The sequence below is a fragment of the Armigeres subalbatus genome, chromosome 3 (assembly GCF_024139115.2).
Source record: "Armigeres subalbatus isolate Guangzhou_Male chromosome 3, GZ_Asu_2, whole genome shotgun sequence".
Taxonomy (NCBI): Eukaryota; Metazoa; Arthropoda; class Insecta; order Diptera; family Culicidae; genus Armigeres; species Armigeres subalbatus.
In genome coordinates, this window is record NC_085141.1 from 22440710 (window position 1) to 22453100 (window position 12391).

Below are 12391 nucleotides of genomic sequence, written 5' to 3' on the forward strand. Positions count from 1 at the left end.
TTACAAAAATCGCGCTGCTCTAGGATAAACTTTTCAAATTGACCATTGTCACGGATGTTCCGGATTTTCCGGAAGGCCGCCACATGCGGTCATAGCAGTGTGAGAAATGTGTTTTGGCTCAAACATTACCATCAGAAATGGTATAGAAAAAATTGCGCTGCTCTCGGACGAACTTTTCAGAATGACCAGTTTTACGGACGTTCCGGATTATAAGGGAGGCCGTCTGGGGGCCACCTACAGTTATAGTAGAGTAAGAACTATGTAATATCTCCAAAACCACCATCAGAAATGGTTGAGAAAAAATGCGCTGCTCTAGGACGAAGTTTACTAAATTACCATTTCTACGGACGTTCCGGGTTTTCCGGAAGGTGGTCACCTACGGTCATAGGTGAGTGAGAACTACGAATTACCTGCAAGGTTATTATCACAAATGATATAGAGAAAATCGTGTTACTTTAAAATTAATACATATTAACTATGAAATAAATAAATAATTCATTACTGGTCACTTTTCCCAGTGCACCTGAGCCTTTTATATTTACTGAACTATATTTACCCGAGTCTTCTATCAAATAACTTTTATTATCTTTTCAATTGATAAAGAACTAATTTTTTGAGGAATACATGGTGGTTTGGTGCAAATTGGTCAACTGACTAAAGTCATCTAATTTTTACTCAATGTGTTGTACTTTTTACAACGGTGCGAGTCCCGGAAGGTTAACTCCAGCTCTATTTTACTAATTTTGGGATGTTTGCGAAGTTTTGTCGTCACAATAGCCCAATTTTTTTCAATTGGTCGAAGTTCCGGTGAATTTTACAGGTTCATATACTTTGGCACAAATTTAACTCCGTTAATTCAGTACCACTCCAACACGTTTCGAGCGTAGTGGCAGGACGCCAGATCAGGCCAAAACAGAGTTGTGTTTTCTTATGAATAGTAAAAGACGCTTCTTGAGGCACTCTTCGGTGTAAATCGTATCGTTGATTGTTCCGGAAGTAGTGAAGGGAGCGCTTACTTCACCACATCCGCAAATTATCTGGCTTCTTTGCAAATTTTGATAATTTTTTCGTTCGGACATCCTCCGGAATATCGAACTTAGACTTGGTAACGAAATAATCTTGCCTAGGAAGTTGACGGAAGTCAGCCTTGACGCAGGTTTCATCATCCATCACGATGCAACACGATTTGGTGAACAACTTCATGTAAAGATTCCAAGCGCGGGTTTTTGCAGTGGCGTTTCCCTTTTCATTTCGGTTTGAGGTTGTTTTTACCTTGTAAACATATAACCTAGCACGCTTCATGGTTTTCTGCACAAAACCAACCGACACCTTGGACTTGTTAGCGACATCTCAGATGAACACGTTTTGAAACTTCTTGAGCTGTTGCACCACTCCTGGTCGTTTTACTGACCATTGGACCATGCACTTCCTTCATTTGAACACTCAGACGCTCCTTGGAGGTTCTCATTACACGAGATACAGTTGAATTTGCAATCCCAAGCTTGTTAGCTATCGATCGGTGGGACGCCTCCGGATTTTGATGAATCTCGCACTGAACTCTGTCAGTAAGAGTGTCACCATCTGAAGTAAGAAGTAATGGTAAGTAAGTAAGAAGAAAAACGGTGCTCTTTCACTGGTGAGAATACATACTCGCCGCATGCACATCAAAATGGAACAGTTTTTCCTTGTTGGGTATTTTAATCGCTGCAATCATTTGTTAGATCTATTCTGATATAAAATGGAACAGTTAATAGACCTTTTCCGTCCCGAGCAGGAGCGACGACCTCGATAACAAAAATTGGTATGCATTAGCCTTGCATAAGAGGTAAAATACCAAAAAATAATACCAAAAACTTATATTATTATTTATATATTCAGACTAAGGCCGAAGTGGCCTGTGCGGTATATAAGAGTCTTTTCCATTCGGCTCGGTCCATGGATACACGTCGCCAACCACGCAGTCTACGGAGGGTCCGCAAGTCATCTTCCACCTGATCGATCCACCTTGCCCGCTGTGCACCTCGTCTTCTTGTTCCCGTCGGATGATTGTCGAAAACCATTTTCACTGGATTACTGTACGACATTCTGGCTACGTGCTGGGCCCACCGCAGTCTTCCGATTTTCGTGGTGTGAACGATGGATGGTTCTCTCAACAACTGATGCAACTCGTAGTTCATTCGCCTAATCCACGAACCGTCCGCCATCTGCACCCCACCATAGATGATACGCAGCACTTTCGTTCGAAAACTCCCAGTGCGCGTTGGTCCTCCACGAGCATCGTCCAGGTCTCCTGTTCGTCGAGGACTACCGGTCTAATATAAGCGTTTTGTGGATAGTCAGTTTGCAACGGCGGCGGACTCTATTCGATCGGAGCGTTTTGTGGAGTCCAAAGTACGTACGATTTCCTGCCATGATACATCTCCAAATTTCTCTGCTGATATCGTTATCGGAGGACACCAGTGAGCCTAAGTACACGAATTATTCAACCACCTCGTCAACACCAATACAAACTCGAGGAGGATGGCTTACGTTGTCCTCTTTTGAGCCTCTTCCTATCATGTACTTCGTTTTAGACGTGTTTAGCTTCGCTTTTCAGTCTGATGTAGGTTTCCCCCATCCCCTCAAAGTTACATGCCATAATATCAATGTCGGCAGGGAAACCAAATAACTGGACGGACTTCGTGAAAATCGTACCACTCGTGTCAACCCCTGCTTTTCGTATTACTCACCCTACTGTCATCGCCTATCTCTCCAATAGGAAATAATGGTGGCTAACATGGGGTTAGCGCGCGGTGGGCACAACTGATAATTCAAAATTATTAAACAAAAACATCATTTCATGACTAATTTTCTGTGATTGAGTAATTGTTGTGAGGCGATTTGAATAAATTTATTACTATTATCGTTATGTACCACGTATTCCGTGCCGTAAAAAATGTGTTCGTTTTTTAATTTAATTGTAATAAGACCGTCATTCAACACAACACGGTTAGTACGGTGCAAAACAAATTTGAATATGTGGTAACAATATTGTATCAGAAAACAACGGCCATAGCAAAATAATAACCTGAATTTTATGCTGGAGTCAGAAGCATAGCTGTGTGTCATCCGGCTGGTTTTAGTCCTGTCCAGCAGTTTTCCTGCAGCACTACGACGTCGAAGTTGCGGGGATGTAATTCATCGTAGATTATCCTGTCGCAACCTGCGAACCTGTTCCAAGCTTCCAATCGTGATCCTTTATTCGTCGCCTAGGTCGTTGCCGATTGTATCGAGTCGTATTATCTTCTATGTCGTTCGTAATCGTTGTTTTCAAAGGCGGCTTATTTGGCCTGCGCAAACCTCCTGTTTCGTCGGGGGGCCGTCGTGTCAGGTCTGTTTAGCGTCCCACCTAACACCAGGACTTGGGCTTGTGCGCTTTGAGCGGCACACGGTCGCTTTGGCGGAGCCTACTTGCAGATTCATGCAGCTTTTTATAGAGGTTTAACAGAACCCACTGTCAAACCCCACCACATCCTAGGTAGGCACCACAACTCGCAGATGGCCTGGGAAGAAATCGTCAAGCCCTTGAACATAGTCTCTGCTGCTTGCGTTCGAAAGTATTCCCAACTTAATGCCTGGGGGTCCTTGTACATTGCCACCACTTAACAGCCGCTAATGAACGAAGATGAAGCGCCAATATCATCATCCCTTTTCTTTTTGACATGTACTGTGCCAAGTACAAAAGTGTAATCGTCCTTAATTTGTAACCAGTTGGAATGACAATCAAATGACAATTGAACAAAATTCCGTAACCTTTCTACTTTTTAAGTCGATATTGGCATTTAAGCCAAAAGTCATCTAGCCAAATTCCATTTAGCCGAGCCGAACTGAACGTTTATCCAGTGGCGTCCAAAAAATGAAGATTTTGATATTTTGACAGCCCAAAATGGAAAATAAAATGATCAGAGTAGTTTAAACCTGAGACGAGACCTGCAAAGACGGCTTCTTTTTCCTTGTTTTGACACTTGTTCTTCTTTTCATCACAGTTGATCATCGATTCTCAACTGTTTCCTTAAGTGTTTCACCTAAATCCCGGGTAGAATATCTGAGCGCAATAAAAGTGTTTGCCATTCACGGATTTATAATCTTATTTTTAAAGAGATTTTCCTATCGGGAATAAAACAAGTATTCATAACTGTGCAATATTAAGCTGTCCGGCTATTCTAGCATACTTTTCATAGTGAAAAAGTATACGTAAAACAAAATCGGAATACTTTTTGAGGGATGCCAATACTTTCACACAAAAAGGTGCTGGTTGCATCTGACAATTCGTGACAGCGCTTGCTGGTTGCAGATGAAGTTACATTTTTTCCTCTTTGCAAGTCCCGTCCCAGGTTTAAACTAATCATAATCTAGTTATTCTATGCATTTCCGCACACTAATTCCTTAAATTTAAGTCCAGTGCACAGGTAGATTGAGGTTAGGGAAACGCCACTGAACGAATTCCAAACTCGAAGCACATTTTTATTGAATGCACGGACAGCTTCGTTTTTTCTTGATATTTGTTTATCTGAAACTGTTATCAGGTCGAAAATGGTTTAACCGAAAATGTTGTTTGGCCGAAAGCGACACACAGCCGAAAGGAACATTCGGCCGAACTGGTAATTTAGCTGAAAAAGTTTTTTTTCCCTAAGAGGACAATTGACTGAAAATGCCGTTCGGCCGACAAGGTCGTTTGACCGAATAGTTCATTTGACCGAAAATGTCGTTTGGTGTCGAATAGTCAGTTGGCAGAAAGAGCCGAAAATGCAACGAGCAATTGGATACATGATACGGACAAAAGGACACAATGGACTCACGATCAGATGGACCCGACAATGATAACAACAACAAATGTCTAAAAATAGATTCTGTGTGGATTCTGTACACAGAAAAAAATCCATGGTAACAGTTTCTATTTTGTAGACTACGCCATGTTTTTAAAACAATCACAAATTTTCAGTTAAATTAACCATGCATTCGGACAAATTCACCACTGATTCAGTTCATGTAACAACATTCCACCAGGACCACAGTTGATTTTTACTGCGCGCATGGTAAAATCAAACGGGTTTGTTGTCTGCTGAAAATCGTCGGTGCGTATTCTTAAATTAACCCTCGGAATGGTAGTTTCGACCGCAACATTTTTTTGCGTGTACAGCAGAATACCACAGAAGATCACGGCACAGTAGCGGTTAAGAAACACAGAGTGCCTACCAAATAAAGAAAGGAATAAAAAAAATTATAACGATAACAAACTTAGTTATCATTGAGATCATGATGATAACATATTCTGTAACGCATATTACTCTGCTTAAAAAAATATTTTGGATTTTGCTATCATTATGTTACAATTTCTGATAAGGACGACAGCTAGACCTTTTACCTAATTTGATGACAAATTTAGTTATCGATTTGATCCTTTGTTTTCTTACTGATAACAAATACATTTTTTGGTTCTTTTGAAGTAATAAAAAACATTGTTCATATAACAGCTCTATTTTATCATTTCTGCACCTGCATACTGCGGTAATAAAGATTTAACAAATATAATTACGTATAATAAAAACAAATTAAAATATTGAACACGTTTCAGCTCAAACGGTAATGAAGGCGAATGTAAAAATTAATGTTTACGCGAAGCATTCGCAATAACTCGTGTTATGAGCGATTTGCCGGCTTTGGCATTAACTTGGGCGGTCAAACTATCATCTCGCAAAAAAATGCGGCGTTGATACAGGCAAGCTGGAAAATGGACATAAATATTTGTAACATATGTACACACAAAAAAGCATATTTCTTTACAATACTTACAAAGAACAAACTCCACCTTCTCCTTCTCAAGAGGTTGCTTGGGAGCCTGCGTTGTATTTCCCATATTCTCTCCGCGACATCGAGCATTTTCGATGGAACTGCCAACATCGCAAGTTGTTCCCTCGTTTACAGTTCCATTTTGAGATGTTGTAGTTGGTTTTGACCGACCAGAAGGATTATTAGATGGACGACCTGTTACCGATCGCCCGAAGAATCCATCTGGCCACAATCTTAACATAACGAATTTAACAAAAAGATAATCCGTTTCGGCTTCGATTGAAAGCTGCCGCAGCAAATCCGGATCCAGAAAGCTACCCGTGACGTTTTTTAAAGGAGCTTCTGGCTCCGGCAGAAGCTTCCAGGTAGTGCTTCTTGTAACTTGGCGTTTTGTGCTGCTAGTTTAGCATTTTCTGCCGTCAGTTTATGCTTCTCCTTTTGCTTAGCGTTTTAGGACGTATCTGAAAAAGTAGACCATCGTTTCAAATAACCAGTTGATTTACCAGTTGAATAACCAATTTACCGGATAACTTATGGTGGTTCCCGCAATTGGATACTTTCTCTTTCAGCAGCAATTCGTACAAAGCTTTGTACTTTTTTGCTTGTTTGGCCATTCCACAAGAGCATCCCTAAAAATAATCAATGGGTTATTATCTCTGAAGAGTAAAACAAATAACCTACCATGGCGCTCGCTGCTGTCTAATTCTTCCAAACTCTTTTCCAACACGATAGGTATTAGGGTGGTTCAAAAAATCGATTTTGCTCCACAGTGCTCATCTGATTCTTTACCATGTTCTGAGTGTCCTCTGAAAATTTGAGCTTATTTGGATTAAAACTGATTTAGCACAAGCCGTTTCAAGTTTGCATGCAAATTAGTATGGGGAGATTTATTTTTTCATTATACTGTTAATGACGCTTCCCCATCAAGCGCATGTTAAAAGAAAACCTACATAGCTAAAAGGAATACTCAACAGCTTTTACTTAGTGAAAACCGCATCTCAATTAATCGTTCCAATAATTAGTAATCGAATTTAATCTATACCGTGGTTTTCTGGAGCTAATTGCATAACTCATCAACAGGCAACATTGCTGCTCGTGGCGCGAAAGATAGCACTCACCAATTCAGGCTACTATGTTGCATTGCACATTTCAGTGATGCCCTAAAAGAAGTTTAATGATCATGACTAAAGATTCGCAACTTGTCTTAAAATCGATTACTAATTATTGGGACGATTAATTGAGATGCGGTTTTCGTTGGGTGAAAGCTGTTGAGTATCCCTTTTAGCTATGTAGGTTTTCTTTTAACCTGCGCTTAATGGGGAAACGTCATTAACAGTATAATGAAAAAATAAATTTCCCCATACTAATTTGCATGCAAACTTGAAACGGCTTGTGCTAAATCAGTTTTAATCCAAATGAGCTCAAATTTTCAGAGGACACTCAAAACATGGTAAAGAATCAGATGAGCACTGTGGAGCAAAATCGATTTTTTGAACCACCCTAATAGGTATATTCTGTGTTTCAATGTCTCAGTAGGCCATCAAATCGTCGATTGTTCTTCTGCGGCAGTACGTCCGAATAAGCGGTTTATTCGGGGTTGGCATCTCTGGCAAATAGTCTTCGTCCGTGTTTGTACCAGCTCCTTCCAAGTATGAATCCAAATAAGAGCTCTGACCCCTTTTTCTTCGTCTCTTCTTCTAGCAGCCTACATTTGACGAAGCCAAGTGTGAGAACGTGCTCCGGCATTGTTTCAATTGCTGTGACGACCGCAGAATACGACGAACCGGGAGTCAATAGAAGATGGCACACAATATCAAGCTCATCCAGAGCCGCAACGGTTGCCCAATATTCATGCACTAGTTTATCAAAAACGAGAAAATGTTGTTGCAAACTACCAGTTTCGTAACGCAGAGTGAGCATTTGGCGCTTTAGATGCATTCTACTCGCCACACTATGCCTTTCGAACACGCGTTGCAAGACATCCCACACATGTTTCGGAAACCTTTTGTCTCGAACGTATTCTAACTGCGAATCATGAATCCGCCCCACGAGTAGGGATTTGCACCGTCGATCTTTCTTAGCTCTTTTCTTACGCTCTCTCACTTCCTTATTCTTCAGCTCCTGGGTATCTGCCGAATCATCTTTGAGCTCTTCAACATCCGCAGCATAGTACTTAACGCACTTCACTGGTTCATGCTGTTCTAATAGAACAAGCATTCTGAACTTCCACGCGGAAAAGTTAGAGCGATCAAAAACCGGTAGGAAAACACGACCTGCTTTTCTTCCTCCAACGAAAACCACTTTAAAACGTGACGATACCGATCAAACGTACACTGCGCCCATAACCTGAAGTGGTATTTCGGAGGCCCAACAAGAAAACGACAAGACCTACAATTAGCTTTTAGCGAGACGAATATATAAAACGTGTTTGATTCGTGAAAAGGTTACACATATAATAAAAACGGAAATGATATTGACATTGATTTTTTCTTCGCAGTGGAGTCACTCTACTGTAGGAGCAACAGAGCTCAGCACTCCCACACTAATAATTTTGCGAAGTTCACTCGGGAAACACAATTTTAAGTTAAAATTTTTAACTCGACCCTGCGAAAAAACTTGTGTACACACGAAATAGTGAAGCCAACCTCTATTAATAGACTTGTATTAATTTTGTAGGTACCCTTTTCCTACATCAAGCATGATAAGCTACACAGGAATTCTTCAAATTAGATCTTTAATTGTAAACCAAAGATAATGTGGAACTTACTTTATCACGCCAACACGTGCCGTGCAACATGTCATTTCTTACCTTTATCTTTAAAAAATCGCACCAAACTTCCATGGGCTTGTCCGTACCGTTCAACACACTGCATCCCCGCCGATATCCAGCTCGGAAGCTTCTTCCGAATTTTATCGTTGCTCCCATACCGCGTATCCAGCAAAACCACACTGGCGTAGTCACGAATATGCCTGACCGCTCGACCAATGCACTGGTTTACTGCTTTCATGCAAAGATTCTCGTAATATTCGTTCCCGGCCGGAGGCTGCAACGTCTTGTCCAAAAACCGCATCCTCTCTACCAGTTCCGGACTTGTTCGATTCGGGTAGGGCAAGCCAACGACCACAACGCATCGTCCCAGCTCGTCAGAAAAGTTTAACCCCTCGCTTAGCTTTCCTCCGACAACGCTCAACATCAAAGCGCCAGTTTGGGTTCCAGCCCACTGACGAGCGGCCTTAGAGTAGTCAGCCAGAATTTTCTCCACCTGAGCACTGCCTCGTGGCTCCCGGAAGACTTGTTTGCGTTCCTCCAGCTTGGTCAGACGATCGCTTTGCTTGAGATGGTTGTAGAACTGGTCCAGATAGTCATATGAACTGAAAAAGCACACAACTCCGTGGGGCACAACTTGGCAGATGTTGGACAGAACTGAGGATAGTTCGTTTAGCTGGAGATTGAAGAATTATTAAAACCAATGCTACCTAGACAAATTAGACTAAAATGACCATACCAGTTCCTTATTTTGCCGATTAGCAAAATTGAAGAGGAGTTCCTTTCCCGATGGCCCCTTCGCGATAGCCAATGGAAGAACCGCATCAGCTGGAACAACATGCCCGTAGCTTTTCACTTGCACCCGTTCCTGGCAGCTTTTGAATAGTTGCTCGGTCAGCTCCTCGATCGGCTGCATCGTTCCACCGGCTAAGATTACCGAACGGGAACTGGTCAAAATTTCCTGAAATCTAGCCCCAGGATTGAGTAGCAGATATTTCATAGTGCACTTTTTCTTATCGTCCTTGTTGTAAGTTAGAAGGATACGTCCATCGTCAAAATCTTCCGCAAGGCACTCCAGAAAGCTCAGCAATGGCCGAATAGCATTCGTTATAAATTCTCGTTTCTCTTCTGGATTTTGCTGTTCAACAACTTCGACGGACTCCGTCTTCTTGCCTTTCTTAGACACATCATGCTCCAATTGTTTGAGATAATCTTTCAGAGCGCCCGATGCTGACTTTTTCGGTACCGGTCGATTCCTAACCGGTCCTTGTAGCTGTGCTGCGGGAACAGATTGAGCGAATCCGTGGACCTTTTGGGCAATTCGAGTCTTGTCAGAAAATTGAAGAATTTCGTTTAAGTTAATATTGAAAAAATTACCCTCGGTCATCAGCTCGTGAGTTTCAACCATCCGGAATGAAACATCTTTTGGAAGATTATCCAAAATCTTTCCAAGTTGACTAACCACAAACAGTAATTGATTGATCTTCAGTAGATTTGTTGTAGAGAATCGTGCAAAATACTGAGTCTTATAGGCGCTCAAATGAAGTTTAGCCTGCTGTAGCTGTTCCAATGTCACTTCTTGGCTATGGATGTTTGAAATAGTGTCCAGCAGATTGTGAGCTTCGTCAATAATGATGATTGCGTTTTTGATGTCAATCCCCGTTTGCTCGCGGGTCCTTCTGTGAAGTAGATTCTGGTAAGGAATCATTAAAAGCTGCGAATCCGGTATCGCTGCCCGGGTGGCATAATACGGACAAGCTTTCTCTTGATTAGCAAAAGTAACCAATTCCTCAATATCCTGCACTTCAAAGAGAGAATCGTTTTTCAGATCTTCAATTGCTTGACGGTTGTAGAAGGAACACTTTTGGGCTACCTGAAATAAAACGAGAATACTAACAAAAATGAGCGCGTAATTAAGTGATTCAGCTTTACCTTCCGCTTTTTCCTTGTGTTTTGATCCTCGTCAACTACGGTAGCCTTCCCGGATTTCTTCTGTAACTCCAAACATCGTTCGTTGATCAATGGATTTGATCTTAACTTTCGCACCTCCGGGTTAATGCAAAAATTCTGTCTCGACGCTAATGTGGTCAATCTGATCTGTTTCCCAAATTCTGTTCTCCGAACTTCATTTACCACCTGACCCAGCTGCGAGTGTGTTCTTGAGCAAAAAATCACCTGCACTGGTTTGAATTTCAATTGATCCTCATCTTCTTCTAATTTTCCACTATCTTCTTCGTCTGAATCATCCACCAAAAAATCATCCTCTCCCAACGCCACTTCCTTCTCAGTTTCTCCGTTGACTTCTTCCTTACCTTTCAACCTTACTTTAGCAAACCTTCTCTGCTTCACTTTCATGGACTTTACTTTTAGCTCTCCTAATCTTTTCTCATATTCGTCCCTCAGTTCCTTCAAGTCCTTCAACTCACCAAGTTCCTTCTTGATTCCCAAAGTCTCAAATTGACCGGAAATCCAGTCCACCGCTATAGCCGTTTCTTGTTCCAATCGTCTCACTTCCTCCTTCAACCGATCAATTTTTTCGACCAACTCTTTCGCCACAGCTGCTTCATAATCCCTCAACCAACTCAACACTCCACACGTCAAGGTCAAACTTTTACCTGTCCCGGTGGGGCTTTCGAATATTCCTACCTGCCGCTGGTCAACCGCTGAGTAGAGGGATCGCATCAAATCCAACTGAATCGCATATGGAGTGGCAAACGGAAATTGGAATTCTTCTCCAGACTCTGGCGGTAGCAAGGGTTTCTCCAGTCGAAACATGTTTTCTTACCCTTTGGAAAATAACAAACAGAGTAAACTTGTGACTAAATTGATATCAGAAGGAAAACCGGATGTGGGGACTGATGTTCGTTTTGTTTTTTGGATCGACTCGACGACGACGATGCGCGCCAAAGCCGGTTGAATTTTTACTGTTTTTACTCAAGTAGTAATAGTTTTCCAAGTACTAGATTTATTAGGACTATACACTGTAAACCCGACAATACTCTTTAAAGAGTAAAATGCATCCATTATTTTTGTATGTATGAAACTGTCAAAATAATGGGTAATTATTTTTTTAGGATAATGTGTATTTAGTGCCCATTTTCAAGTTCCATGTTTTTACTCATTAATGAGTGAAAATCAAGTTGAAATAATAATGAACAAATATTCGAAGATGCTGATGGCGGAGGAGGTAACAATTCTTCTATTTATTGCTGTTATTTTTAGTAAATATCTTATAAATTTTGTCTATTGCAGCCCAGGGATCTATAATGTTATCCGCAAACAATAAAGTAGCCTTCAACAAGCCCTAATTCCGACATCCGGCATAGATGCAGTAGCTGCTGGTGGTGTTTCGCTGATAGGGAAGACAAAGACGTTTCTCGGCAATAAGGAAAGCCTTCCAGCGTTGGTCCCGGAGCAACTATTGGTATTCTACCGGATATCGGGAAGCCGTAGACGGTGGTCGGTTAAGGGATGCCTTAGATTTCGCGATTGGCTCTGGACGCAGCTGCTGCTATTGCTCTGAACATCGAGACGCCGAATAAGTTTATCGGCATTCGGAAACGGCTTCGACTTCAATGACCATAAATATATACAAGACAGAACAAGAGAAGCATTGGCGCTTTTGCCCGAACATTTACATTTAATTGATTGTTAAATATGTTTTTATCATGTGCAATAATAAAGATTTTTTCATTAAAAATAATAAACCACCTAATTGTTTGCATAATATTTATACTAAATTTCAACCAGCTTTTCAAAATAATAAAGAGTAAAATACACCCGTTTTCTCAAAAA

At 41.3% G+C, this 12391-nt stretch overlaps 2 protein-coding genes across 2 annotated transcripts; both read right to left on the reverse strand.

Moving 5' to 3' along the window:
* Positions 1-5551: 5551 nt before the first annotated feature.
* LOC134221508 (uncharacterized) lies at positions 5552-8046 on the reverse strand. The gene is made up of 4 exons (XM_062700705.1): positions 7933-8046; positions 6333-6458; positions 5833-6187; positions 5552-5763 (listed from the first exon to the last, which is right to left on the reverse strand). Exons 1-4 carry the CDS (start codon positions 8044-8046, stop codon positions 5645-5647), a joined length of 714 nt encoding a protein of 237 aa, XP_062556689.1. The 3' UTR covers positions 5552-5644.
* Positions 8047-8566: 520 nt separating this feature from the next.
* Positions 8567-11526, reverse strand: LOC134219496 (ATP-dependent DNA helicase DDX11). Its single transcript, XM_062698243.1, has 3 exons — positions 10529-11526; positions 9336-10469; positions 8567-9272 (listed from the first exon to the last, which is right to left on the reverse strand). The coding sequence occupies exons 1-3, from the start codon at positions 11369-11371 to the stop codon at positions 8628-8630; spliced, it is 2622 nt and encodes an 873-aa protein (XP_062554227.1). The 5' UTR covers positions 11372-11526; the 3' UTR covers positions 8567-8627.
* Positions 11527-12391: the final 865 nt, after the last annotated feature.